The sequence below is a fragment of the Lemur catta genome, chromosome 1, assembly GCF_020740605.2.
Source record: "Lemur catta isolate mLemCat1 chromosome 1, mLemCat1.pri, whole genome shotgun sequence".
Classification (NCBI taxonomy): Eukaryota; Metazoa; Chordata; class Mammalia; order Primates; family Lemuridae; genus Lemur; species Lemur catta.
This window is the reverse complement of record NC_059128.1, coordinates 14,427,124-14,441,090: the sequence shown is the minus strand read 5'-3', so window position 1 is coordinate 14,441,090 and position 13,967 is coordinate 14,427,124. Positions and strand designations below refer to the sequence as shown.

Here is a 13,967-nt window from a genome sequence, read left to right as displayed (position 1 = left end):
AGAATGATACAATGAAAAATAGCAGGAGAGGGAAAAGAAGTTGAGACGCTAAGTTCACTGATTGCATTTTATGTAATAGCTGAGAGCCCAGAGTTATTTAAAGCTGACAAATCACATAAGAGAAACACAACCATATTTAATCATTTAAAAGTAAGCATTCAAAAGATGATGTCAACTAAAATTGTATGGTGGAGAAGGAAAGGGAGAAGAGATGTCATCACCTATAATAGGGACCTAATACATCCTGGTTAACAAATAGAACACTAAGGTTATTTTATGCCATTATAATTATAAACTTAACCCCTGAGACTAAAATACAAAACTCCCCAAGTATCAGAAACAAAGGCACACACAAATAAAATAGGACAAAAATGAGTGCAGGAAAGAAGTAACCATAGTTCAACATATGATCAGTTGCAAAGAGCATTTACCTAGTCAAAATAATGCAAATGTTCAGCTTTTATCTAATTAAACTGTATTGGGAAAACAGAGGACCAGAAGAGAGCCCTTCTGCAGTGGGGCAGGGAGGAAGAGAGAACTAACTCCTCATCTTCCACGATGGCAAGTCAAGAAATAATCCTCCAAACTGAAAAGTCCATAAGTGGTAACACACATGTGATATTTAAAGACATGGGGATGAATATCAAAATCATCAATCAAAAGAGATGAAAGTGGTTGTCTTGAGGAAGGGAGAAAAACAGGGAGAGAGACAGAGACTGCTGCTGTTTCTCTCAGCAAAGTTGGTAGAATATTTTGCTTCTTCCCTATACAACACGAATAAGGAGTGCAATCTTTAAAAAGGAAATTGAGCTCAAATAAGCAATCCGAGTTCAACAGACCAATTCATATTTTCTACACTCAACTTTTCATTAGGTTCTTTCAAACTAAAGGCTCGCTAGCCTTCCATTCTGAAAAAAAGAGATACTTCATGCTACTTTGTCTTTTACCGAAAGCCGCCACAACTACTGCACTCATTTGAGAGTATTTCATAAGCTTCTTTTGGACCTCAAACTATGGTGTATTCTATGAGGACCACAACACTGACCGGGGGCCATTACTCAGGGTGACCTGCAGAGAAAAAGATACCAGCAAAGAAATGGGTACCTATGGTGGTGATGACGGTTCCAGCAAAGAAAAAGGCACTGCCAAGGTCCCAGTGACTGCTGTTGTTGGAAGAGTTTCCTATGGGACTGACTCCCGCATTGTCAGCATCAAGGGCATGCTGCAAAGAAAGGGGAAAAACATAAGACTCAGTTAAAAAGGTTTTTTTTTTATAAAAAGAAAAAGAAAGTTTCCAATGAATTATTCCCCTGCTCAAGAACCTGCAGTGATCTAGAATGACACGGTTAAGTGGATGAAGGTACCATCATAAAGTGAAATATTAATACTATGCACCCATTTATGAAAACTATCAAATTAGTTTTAAGTGGGAGGATAAAACTAGGATATAGAATATGATGCCGTTTATATAGTTTGAAGGCCCAGGTTATGCAAAATGCATACATATTGTGTATGTGTGTATAAAAAGAGGTCTAGAAGAATGCTCACTCAAAGTGGTCATTTCTGGAAGATAAGATTTTGGTTGCTTTTTCGCTCTTCTCTTTCCTATCTTGTGAGAATGTTTTACATTGAGCTTGTTGTGACAGCGCAGGAATTAAGAGCTTGGGCTCCCAGGTAAGGCTGTCCTGGCTCTGCTTGTTCTTAACTTCAGAACCTTGGGCAAGGTATTTGAACCTCTCTAAGCCCGGTTTCTGCATTTGCAAAGTGGGGATAATACCTTCTCCCACAACGGTTATTAGGATTAAATGGGATGGTCCATGTCATGCCCTTAGCCCAATGCCAGGCACCATGTAGGGTTTAACAAATAGTTGCCCATTTCATGACTGTCAATTCACTCCCCTACCCCCCCACACACATATCGTTCTCTTTAAAAATAAGCTTCAGTGACCCCTCAATGACTCCTAGATTTGGAATTCCATATATCTTAAAATCTCCAATAAATTGGCAAGCTGACCCATTTTCCTCTCAGCCTGCTATGAAAGTCTCCACTCTGGGCAGGACACTCCATGAGATGTCCCCTCATGTTATACCTCTGTACCTGTGCTTACGCCCTTCTGCAAACCATGCCCATCCGTCAGGATCTCACTCAGGCCCCGCTTCTTCCGGCATTCAGTCTGGGCATTGCAGCCACACAACTGCCCCCTTCCCTGTGCTCATATTTTGCAATTAAATATACTGCTAAAAATTCTTCCCCAGCTTTATTATGAGCAGAATGAGGTAAGAAACTACTCCGCAGCTCTTCCCGCACTGGCCCCGGCCATCCTGTTTCAGGCCAGGGCAGAGGGAGGAAGAGCTGTCACGACAGCTCAAACACATGCTGTCCACAGCTGTCAGCTGGTCAGAAAGCAACAGGTAGGGGCTTCAGAGAGGAGGTGACAGACATAGAGCTACTTCTCAACAACAAATAGGGACTCCACTCCCTGAGCTAAGTTGGAATAACCCTATGTAGAGAGAGTAAGGCACAAATATTAAACTGTAATTATATTTATAAGTAATGCCTATTTTTGTTAAAACAGGCATATAGTGGTTATCAAAAATCAGATTACAAATGAAAAAAAATCAATCATTGTTACATTTTGCCTTCATTAATCTGAAATATTTCAAATCCTCCAGACCAGGGATCAACAACTTTTTCCATAAAGGGCCGGATATTAAATATTTTAGCCTTGATGGGCGGCGATGGTCTCTGTTGAATATTTTTTAAGCCTTTTTTTAATAACCCTTTAAATATTCAAAAACCATTTTTAGCTCAGGGGTTGTACAAAAACAGGCTGTGGGCTAGATTTGGCAGACCCATAGATAAATTGACTGGATGATAGGAAAAACAAAACACCTTTTATCAAGTTCTTGGCCTACTCTTTTCTGCCTCTGAGAGAGCATGAAATATGTATGGCTGTAGCCAGCCGCTATTCCTAACAGTCCCTGACACCCCAGAATTTAACAGACTGACTGCCACACTAGAAAAAAAATGTTTTTCCCTGGGGCCACTGTGTTTTATTAAAACAAAATGATCCTTTGTAATTCATTATTTTTTATTGTTTTCTGTGCATGAGTTATGTGCAATGCAATCCACATTTTTGGAATTAAATTGTCAATATTAATTGTAGCAATAAGAACATCAACAAGTAAGATTTTCATGAACCAACTACAGGGTTTTGCTTCACGTGGCCCGGGGTTCAAAACTAGCCTGAGTTAAATACAACTCACATGGCAGTCAACGTGTTAAAATCTGGCTGCCTGGGATGTGTACAGACTGGCTTTGCCAGTGGTTTCAACTGGCCTAACTGACACCAGTCAGATATTCATCCAGGACTATGCTCTGCTCTGCTTTAGAGGGAGACAGATGGCGAGTCCTTTCGCTGTGCTGTCTGAGCGCCACCAGACCAAACCACAAAGCCTTCTCCAGTGTTCATACCTTCATTATTACCTATTCAGTTCTGATGGGCCCACCTGGAAATAATGCCTCAGGGACAGCTCTAGGCCTCAGTCACTTAGGTTGCCCCAAATCACACCATCAACACCTAATATTTACAGCTCCTGTGAACTGCAAAGAGTTCAGGTCCACTCAAGTGTCACAGTGCTGAGAACTGCAGGTAAAAACCATGAGCAGACCCAGCGCAGCACATAAAAAATACAGACTGGCACGACAGATAAACGAGGCTGCTCATTTGTTTCATAAAAAAATCCGAAGTATGGTTCCTTTTCAAGTTTCATTTTTCCTAAATTATGCAATTGATAAATATTTAATGTTTACATATGTAATCCTCAAGGAAAGTGTTTATCCGTTGAAAGGAAAAGGAAACGAACATTTGCTAAGTGCCTGCATTTCGCCAGGTGCGTTAGAAATGTTATTCCGTTTTATCGTTTTCACAACTTGTGTGTTATTCCATTCTATCCTTTGCAAGAAAGTAATATTATCCTCACTTTAGAGATGAGGAAACAGGGTCAGGGAAGTTCAGTAACCTATCCTAGGTCACACAGCCAGGATGAGGAGAGGCTAGGATTCAAACCCTGCCTGGCCCAAAGCAGGTAGTTTTGCCTTTCCTCTACACGTGGTACCCAGAACACACTCTACCTCCCCTACCCCAGTCCTCACCTCCAGACAGATGAGGGAGGAGGACAGCCATGGTCCAAGAATTTAGGCAGAAGAGGTCTTACAAGGGATAATTTCTAAATAGACTACTTCCTTGAAGATGCAAGTATAGACACCAAACTTCATTTCGCTGTTGGAGCTGGTGAGAGACTAACTGCTCTGCATTAAAAATAAAATTTAAAAATAAATTAATTAAAATAGAAAAAGGTTGATTTTATATGGTGAGAGCAGGGGAGCAGAGAAAAGACAGAGAAAGGGCTGAAAAAGGAAGAAGAGAAGAAAGGAAAAGAGAAAAAGGATTGTCAACTGACAGATGGGAGGTGCACGTTCAGTAGCAGCAATGCCCAGGGCTTTGAAGAGCAGCTCAGTCTAGTAGCTGATTTCAACTGGTTTATAACTGTGATGTCAATTCCTTCCCCTGCACCCCCGACCCCAGTAAATCTTCAGTAAAGTGGGCAACACACCCAAAAGCCTTGGGGAAGGAATTGTGTGGAAATTATATATAAAAGTTGATACGGGCACCGTGGGGCCACCATTGATAATCTGAACTAATTCATTGAGAGCAAGATGTAGAACTAGAAGTGAGAAAGAGAAAAATTAGCTTTCCAACAAGTGACCAAACTCCTGGTAAGGCTTTAGACAAACCTCAGTGCTAGGATTGACTTTGATTCTATCTAGACCTTATGGGTCAGAAAAACTCTGCCAAAAACAAACAAACCAGAATGAAAATGAATCAACAAACTCAGGTTATAACTGATTATTACCACTTAAATAAGTAGCATCATTTTTAACTCAGTAACAATAATTCTAATTGAGTTCATAGTTCTAACTCCTATTAATTTACTTAAGTATTTTTTAATTATCTAAATTGTTTGAACTCAAAACATTTTCAAATTAAATGCATTTGCTTTTAAGTTTTTCCTCTGCATTCAAGCTGCCCAAGTAAATATAAGCCCATCCATTAGGAATGTCTGGGTACATAGATAATGAAATGGCACAACTGAGCTGTGTGCAGTTTAGCTCAAAAGAAGTTGCAGGGTAGAGGTTCAACCAGTGTCAGCATCGTTTCAAGCCACAATCTCAGACACGATGAGCATCATTTGTTCAATTACAAGTTTAACCATTATCAAGTTCAGAGAGGTCTTACAAGGATCAAAAAATACAAACAGTCAGATAATTAGAGAGAGAGAGAGATAATATACTATAGATAATAGGGCATTACTTTAAATTTTAATTCCATCCCTTCTTGAATTTCCTTTGTAGCCTCTAATTTGGAATTTCCAGCACCAACCCAGCTACCCAGCAAATGACTCAGGAGCAAATGCTTAAGCCAACAATAAAGGAATGAACAAACTGAAATAATAGATTTAGACATATAATCTTCCCAGAGGTTGAAAGAGGAAAACATTTTACTTTTTTGCAAAAATCAGACAAACACAAAAGTAACCCAACAAAGAAAACTATAATCATTTATTTATTTAAAAAAAAAAAAAAGAGCTAGGGAGCTGACTTGAAAGAGGGCAAGATCTAAAAGAATCTGTACCCCTCTCTCTCCCTCCTCCTCACTCCCTCACACCATGCATTAGGACCACCTGAAAGGTGTAAGAGAGAAAGTGCAACCTACGACAAGGCGAGGCGGGTCTGTAGCTGATGGGAAGGGAGGGAGGAGGGGGAGGTAACTCTTCCCCTCACAGGACCCCCACCACGTTCCCCCCACCAGGTTCCACCCAGACGGCAACGCCAGGCTACATGAATCACTGCTCCAGACAGTGTGTGATACCATCATGAGTGTCAGTGCTACACCAGGATGAATGACGACCCACAGGGGACCACTAACTGTCTGCGGCTTTTCTCCTATGATCTGTGCACTCGGTGAGATCATCTGTTTCTCTGTTCCCTTGTGTGGCACCAAAAAGAGAGACAAACAAAGGTGGAGCAGTAATCACTCAGCTTGTCTCAGACTGACTGAAGAACACAACTGATTCGTGCTGTATGCATGGCCATTAATAGCTAGGTGACCATTTGATTTATGGTGCCAACCAGGGCTCTGTTAACCGTTATGCCAAGACCAAGCAGAGGTGTAACTCAGGACGTGTGGTCATTTTGCTAATAGATTATACCCCTGGGACAAAAGGAAGGGACCTCACCTGAGGGTGCAACAGTGGCTCTGCGTGTGTCTAAAACGTTCTTACTCCCTAGAGGCCACGGTCAGCAAAGGGATTTATGAATTAGATCTTTAGCCAGGGATTAAGGCAGGGTGAGGGCATGATTGTGAAAAGTGGCTTCATAAGTGTATTAAAAGTGAGCATATTCCAGCCATTAACGGGCAGAAGGAAAACCACAGCCCCTGTGAGAAGGGCGATTGGCGGATCATGTTCATTACCGCTCAAAAATGCCTCTAATGATTCAAAACCCCAGCAGCAGGGTAGCGACATCTCTCCACCTGCTCACACATTCGTGGCGGAAGAGCCTCAGGTTCGAAGTGGAAAGACGATATTTAATTTGTTTACCACAATTGCTTTTTCCTTTCTCCGGCTTCAGAAGTACTTCACGTATAAATATTTCACAGCCCCAGAAGTGAATATGCTGTGGCTGGGGGAAAGGCAACTTTATGTCCAAGGCCAAGGCCATATCCTAGCACCTCAGACTATAGGAGGGTGTCAGGGAGGAAGTCTGGGGCCACACCCAGCAAAGCACTTCTGTGGCCCATTCGAGAAAGTCTTGCTTCCCTACGGAGAGGTAGAGAGTGTAAACACCTCCTATATTACTCCTGCAACAGAGAAAGTTCTTGGATAAAGCTGAAATGTTCAGCCTGTACAAGTTACTCAGCTTCTCTGAGCCTCGGTTTCCTCATCTACAAAAGGAGAGGCTAATATGTTCCTTGTAGGGTTGTTTAAAAATGTACATAGGGCCGGGCGCGGTGGCTCATGCCTATAATCCTAGCCCTCTGGGAGGCCGAGGTGGGTGGATTGCTCGAGGTCAGGAGTTTGAGACCAGCCTGAGCAAGAGCAAGACCCCATCTCTACTAAAAATAGAAATAAAAATTATCTGGACAACTAAAAATATATATAGAAAAAATTAGCCGGGCATGGTGGCGCATGCCTGTAGTCCCAGCTACTCGGGAGGCTGAGGCAGGAGGATCGCTTGAGCCCAGGAGTTTGAGGTTGCTGTGAGCTAGGCTGACGCCACGGCACTCTAGCCCAGGCAACAGAGTGAGACTCTGTCTCAAAAAAAAAAAAAAAAATGTACATAGGACTTGAGGCACTGTGCCTTGTTATTTCTTAGCTAGTAACATTAATAACAACAGGAATCCTTTCTAGGCACTTCCTAGAGCACAGATTTAACTCAGCCCTCATGACCCTGTATGACAGGCATCGCTACCATCCCCACGGGACACAGGAGACCGAGAATGGTGACAATCGATGCTACTGGAATTGTTAACAGGAAGATCGCCATCCCAAACTCTGGGAAGGCAGCTGCTCTTCCATCCGCGTTCTTCTGTTTCTCCACCTCAGACGCACAGCTTCCCTCCTCTGGGGAGGACGGGCTGGCTCACACCCGGGCTGGGACAGCTCGACTGTCTGCGAGAGGGCGAGGGGACGGGAAAGGGGGCTGACGCACACGTGAAGGCCTCCACCCTGGCAGACAGTGATGCGGCAGTCGGGCCTGTGCTGGCCTGAGCGGACCTGCCACAGTCGAGCAGCCATCCTCACGGCCACACCACCCCAGAGCCTCCCACAAAAAGCAGGTCGGACCATAAAAAAGGCAAAGAGAGAGGCACCTTCAGTGCGGGGGTGAATATTATAATGGTGTTTATTTTCCCGCTGCCCTAAGTATCCGGTTATGTGCAAATATTAGTCTTTCCTCGGGTCCCTGGGGAACCAGGCAGCAGGCTTATAACCAGAACTTGATGGCCTGGTTATAAATCTAAAGTGGAGGCCACCTACAGAGTGGGCAGGGTGAGCAGAGCATCCGTCCGCAGACTGTGAGTTCTCTTGCTCCCAGGATGAGCTATCCTGCACATCCACGGCCTATGGTCTGACAAACTAGCTGTCCTTGCTACCATAAGTGAATCCTTCGCAGCAAGAACGTTCTAAAACTCAATTCATTAGCACCTGGGGTATACACTAGTGACTAATCTATCTAAATATTGTCAAGTAGGACCGAGACATATCTGGGGGAGCTCTTTTAACCTTCCAAATTGTGCCTTATGATGTAGAATTAATTCCCTCTCTGACTGCACGGAAGGATGAAATAAGAGACATTTTAAACTGCAAGGAAAGCACCAAGTCCACTAAGGAAGCAGTGATATATGTGTAAACTTTGATATGATCAATAAACTTTCAGACGAACTAACTGCCACCCTTTCATCGCAGTTTGGACTCAACCTCCACAGGCCGAATAACAAATTTGCCAAGTGATGCTGAAAAATCACCCTGGTCCTGAGGAGAATGCGTGATCTATGCCCCGCTATCTCTGCACTTGAGATTATTCCCATTAAAGATGAGTCTATCCAATTTCTATAAAACAAATTTACTGGGCTACAAAAGTAGCTACAGGAGTTCTGATTCATTGCAGTGTGACCTAAATGAAAGATTACTATCCCTTCCATTGTCGCTGCCTTGGAGAAAGCCTGAAATTTAATAGATGATTAATAACATCATGAAAAAGAGACTCTTCTGTTATCTTCTCTTTGTTGCAGCTATTTACTTAGGACTCCTTATTGCTTTCAAGTGCTCAATATGAATTCCAAATTAATATTTCATTTCCTGTGGCCCCCTAGAGAATGAGTCGGCACCTACTACTAGGACATCTCTGATGAGCACAGTTTGATAAGGGGGCAGAGAAGGAAGTGGAGACTTCAAGGAAAGTTCTAGAATACTCATAAAAACAATCATAGTTGCCAGCGTTTGCAATGTGCCAGACTCTGCCTACTTATCTTATTCAGTCCTCATGAAACCCTACAATAGTAGATCCTATTAGTACTCACATTTTATAAATGAGACAGCAGAAAACAGAAGTGACTTGTCGGCAATTACAGTAGTTAGTAAGTGGTGTGGCTGAGGCTGGTTAAAAGTCCTCTCTTTTAATTCTAGCCTCCACCTATCTCCTACAAGTGGCTCTCTGTACATCTTTCTAAAGCTCATCTGTTGTGTCACCTTCTTCTACCAAAAAAAGGCAGTATTGAAAAGTCAGAATTTGAACTTTTCATCCCCATTTTTAAAAGAACAAAAGGTTAAACCCTCACTTCCTCAGTAAAGTTAATCTGCACCAGCAAGCTTTTCATCTCTTCTGCCCATCCCCATCGAGAAGGAAGGAAAAATAAATGTTCTCATATAAACCAATAAGCCACTCTTAATGGCAAACCTGGATGATAACTCAAGTACTTCGATTTTAAATAGAATATATTGACCGACCCAGCCCCAACACCTGATGTTAAGACACAAAGCCCTGTCCCTCTAGAGGACAACCAGGAGGTAATCATTACTCTGTAGTCTATTTGCAGGTGAATGAAGGTCCTCTTAGGGGTCCCATAGGTTGAGTTAGAGACTCCTGCTCTGTGACTAGGGACCTGAGTGCTTCTTTGTCTTCTAGAACCAATCACACTAGACCCTAAGTATTCAAGACAAGTAGGTCCCTCCAACCCAGGAGTAGACATCATAGTCAAAAAGCATAGATTCTAGAGCCAGACTGCCTTGTCCAGAACTCAGTTCTACCTCCCACTTAAGCTTGGGCAAGCTTTTTAACTTCTGTGTTCCTCAGTTACTTACCCCACCTCAAAGGATCATTGTAGAGATTAAATGAGTTAGTACATACAAAGCATTTAGAGCAGTCCCTGGTCATAGTAAGCACTATGCCAGTGTTAGTTAGCGATATAATTAATACTGGACTACAAACTCCTTGAAGACAAGGTGCTGGCATCTTGCATTTCTTTTATTTTTTTCATTTTTTTAAATTTTTTAATTTTTTAATCACTAGAGCCTAACAGCACCTGCCTCATGACAGGTATTCAATAGATATTAGTTATCTAAATGAGTACATTTGATTATAAGTAATGAGAATAATTGTACAAGCTGCACACCAACAAAATCTCATTATTCCGTAATGTATACAGCAACACTTTAAATGTGAACAAACACATGTGCATTTGTAGAGGAATGTAGACACAGCAGCATTCATTTCTGAGTTTTGGTTTTATTTTTGTGGGAGGTGTTTTTTATTTTTGAAACACTGAATTCTCATTTGCAAACTTATTTTCCACTGGCATGCCACCTTCCATTAGCTCTTTAATTTCTAGCTTAAAAGCTTTAGATCTTCTTCACCAGTGGATGGAATCAATAACCCCAGGGATTAAAAACAAAAATAATAATGAAGTGGAGGCCTGTAGAGACAGGCCAGCGGCTGCGGGCCCGATCTCGCAGGCCCTGCACAATCTTTTGTGTGATCGCTTTGCTGGTGAGAGGGCAGCTCCTCTGAATTCAAGGCAACAGCCAGGAGAAGTCGCTTCCACCCCTCAGACCTGTGTCTTTGGGCACAAAGAATTCAAAGTTGCACTCACCAGAGGTCACCTGCTGCCTGGGCTGCTACCTAAACTTCCTGGACTAAAGGCTACTTGAAATAGGGAATGGCCCAGGGCAGGGAAAGAGAAGACTGACCTGGCTCTGCCCTCTGAAGTCACAGCAAGGATTTCCACGAATGTCTCAGGTGCCACAGTTTCCAGCAAACTGCTTTCCTGAAAATGCTTACATTCCTAATATGTAAAGCTCTGATCTCTACAGATACCCAGGGAATCTGCTCACACATGAAAAAGACAAAAAGATGAGTTGAGAGAAGGACTACAGACAACCCAACCACAAAGAAAGGACTTGTATTACACAGAAACAAAAGAATTTTCTGCTTCACTTCTGTGAAAGTACTACATGTAGGGCTCGTAGTCTTCAAAACAGATAAAAAAGAAAGCACCATTCCTTGCTTCCTCAAATCTTAAGCATCTTTTATTGGCTAGCCACCAGGCACAAGGGATATATCGATAGAAGACACAGACTCAACCTCAAAGACCTCACAGCCGTGGGAAGGGGACAGCTGAGAAAAGTGACAGTCACTCAATAAAGTCTAATAATGGAAGTGCTTGATGCCATGGAGCCAAGAAGGGCATGACCCAACATGAAGGGCCCGTGACGCCTTCCCCAAGAGCTGAGTTTTGGCACCACTGAGGATAAATCAGTTCAGAGATCCAGAACAAAACACGTAGCAGAGTGCTCCACTTGTCACTCCATAAATGTTTAGTTCAACGAATGAATGAATAAATACCTTAAAACTCTTTAGGTTTCTATGAGGGACCAAAATGGCAATGCACTGATTGACCAAATCATGCCCCCTGCTGCTTAAACCTAACTGCAGCTTCACAATGCTCTTAGGGTAAAATCCAAAATCAGTCCCTACATAGTTTGTCCCCTGCTTGTCTGCAGCCAAACTGCCTGCAAACTTCCCTTTGCTAAATGCCCTCTGCCACATTTGCTTACCTCTCTCTAATCCCGAGACATCACATATTGCTTCCCCCTGCCCAGGCCTTGGCTCAGCCCCCTCTGCCTGGAATCTTGGCCCCCTTGTCAGCTCTCCTGCCCAGGTGTCCCATGGCTCTAGCTCCCTCTCCTCTGCAGCTTTCATCCAGGTTTTATTTACACTTATTTGTGTGGTTACATGCATAAGGTTTGTCTCTCCCACTGCCTAGAAGTAGGGTCACCATACATTTTTATCTTTCAAACCAGGCCACATTTGAGAGAGAAAGGAGCACTCTTAACAGTTATTCCCCAGAACCATGAAAACTGGGATGTTCGGTCATTCTAGCTATAACCTCCAAGAGGACAGGGACCATGTCTCTCTTTTCTTCATTATGTCCCCCTCAGTACCTAGCACAGTAGGCAATCAATAAATCTGTGGAATGGATGAACGAGTGAGTTAGTGAGCAAGGTAAGTGAGTGAGTGAGCAAGTGAGTGATCTGAGTCTTGGCAGAAGGGCAATGCCACAGCCTTGGGAAATGTTCATGGGTCATGCAAATTACCCAACATCTGCTTCTGGAGAGAATGGTTTGGCAGCTCATGACCTCTAGTCCTCTCCATTATCTGCAGTAGAGCAGCTTTGGTTGCCATGACAACATCAAAGGTCCATACCCAGGACCACAGCATGGTACCCGGTCCTCACACTCAGCTGCGTATGTCTTAGATTAAATTCTCCTCAACCACAGCAGAATGGAGTCAGACCCAATGAGCACAGCCAATGAAATGAGTTAGTAAGCCAGAGGCCATCCATCCAGCACCCGGACCTCATTATGGATTCTCTCTGTGTGTCGGGAAGGTCACAAATACAGGGAGGGGGCAGGGATGGGGGCTCTGTGTCAGAAGGCAAGCACTGACTCTCACAGAGGGGCTTTCTCATTACATCTTTTGAGTGGATTCTCCCTTAGTCAGGAGGCATTTGTCTTGATCCAGTTATGTAGTCTCTAACTCCATTGTGTCAACCCAAGGAGAGAGTATGATGTACAGAGAGATCTAGCTAGATTCAAGTCCTACTTTTGCCACTAGCTACATAAGAGCTTTACCTTCTGTAAAATGGGGCAGTAGCAGTGGCCACCTCTTGGTATCATGGGAGAGCCAAAGGAGGCTCAGTAATACTTGCAAACTCCCCAGCACCCAGCCTGCACAGAGTCAGTGTTTAAAAAATGGTGTCAACTGGGCCAAAGTGGCTCATGCCTACAATCCTGGCACTCTGGGAGGCCGAAGTGGGAGGATTGCTTGAGCTCAGGAGTTTGAGGCCAGCCTGAGCAAGAGCGAGGAGACCCCATCTCTACAAAAAAAAGGGAAAGAAAAGAAAAATTAGCCAGACATCGTGGCATGTGCCTGTGGTCCTAGCTACTCAGGAGGCTGAGGCAGGAGGATCATTTGAGCCCAGGAGTTTGAGGTTGCAGCGAGCTACAGTGATGCCACTGCATTCTAGCAACACTCTGTCTCAAAACAAGAAAAGAAAAGAAAGAAATGATGTCAACTGGAAAGGGAAGGGGGAAAGAGGGATAGGAAGAGATCTGTTAAACGATATGAAGTTACAACTAGATGGGAGGAATAAGTTCTAGTGTTCTATACCACTGTAGGATGACGATAGTTAATACAATATTATTAATACATAGTTTCAAACAGCTAGAAGGAGGATATCGAATATTCTTAACACAGAGAAAAGATAAATATTTGAGATGATGGAGATGCTAATTACCCTGAACTGATCACTCTACATTATATGTATAGAAGCATCACTATGTACCTCATAAATATGTACAATTGTCACAATCGTTATATTAAATATGTTGGTTAAAAAATTATTTTTTTTGTTTTTTTTAATTTCAGCATATTATGGGGGTACAAAAGTTTAGGTTATGTATATTGTCCTTGGTCCCCCCTCCTCCCCTCGAATCAGAGCTTCAAGTGTGTCCATCCCCTAGATGGTGAAAATTAATTTTTTTAATCAAAAATAATAATAATAAATGGTGCCAAATAGTACTCATCAAACACCATTTAAGGTCCAAGTACTGAGCAAAGCACTGGAGACTCTATCTGGAAAGGATAAAAATCCCTAAGTGGTCATAAAGTGAAAACCAATGGCGAAGTCCCTATTCGCCAACATAAAAAGTCACAGAACTTGTCAAGGAGGAGGAGACGTAGCAGGATGAGAAGAGATGTCTCCCAAGGCTCACACTCCAGGAGATTCCAGATCTAGCCCATGCCAGGCAGATGAAAGCTTCAGGACTTTCTTCAGACAGCGACT

The 13,967-nt window shown here is 42.9% G+C and overlaps 1 protein-coding gene across 2 annotated transcripts in view; it reads right to left on the bottom strand.

The window, feature by feature from the left end:
• Nucleotides 1-13,967, bottom strand: part of KCNK10 (potassium two pore domain channel subfamily K member 10) — a 118,760-nt gene that overhangs the window by 45,616 nt on the left and 59,177 nt on the right. For both annotated transcript variants that reach the window (XM_045554634.1, XM_045554623.1), the window contains exon 3: nt 1,105-1,222. In XM_045554634.1, the coding sequence (XP_045410590.1) occupies nt 1,105-1,222 (118 nt within the window). The remainder of the gene's footprint in view (nt 1-1,104; nt 1,223-13,967) is intronic.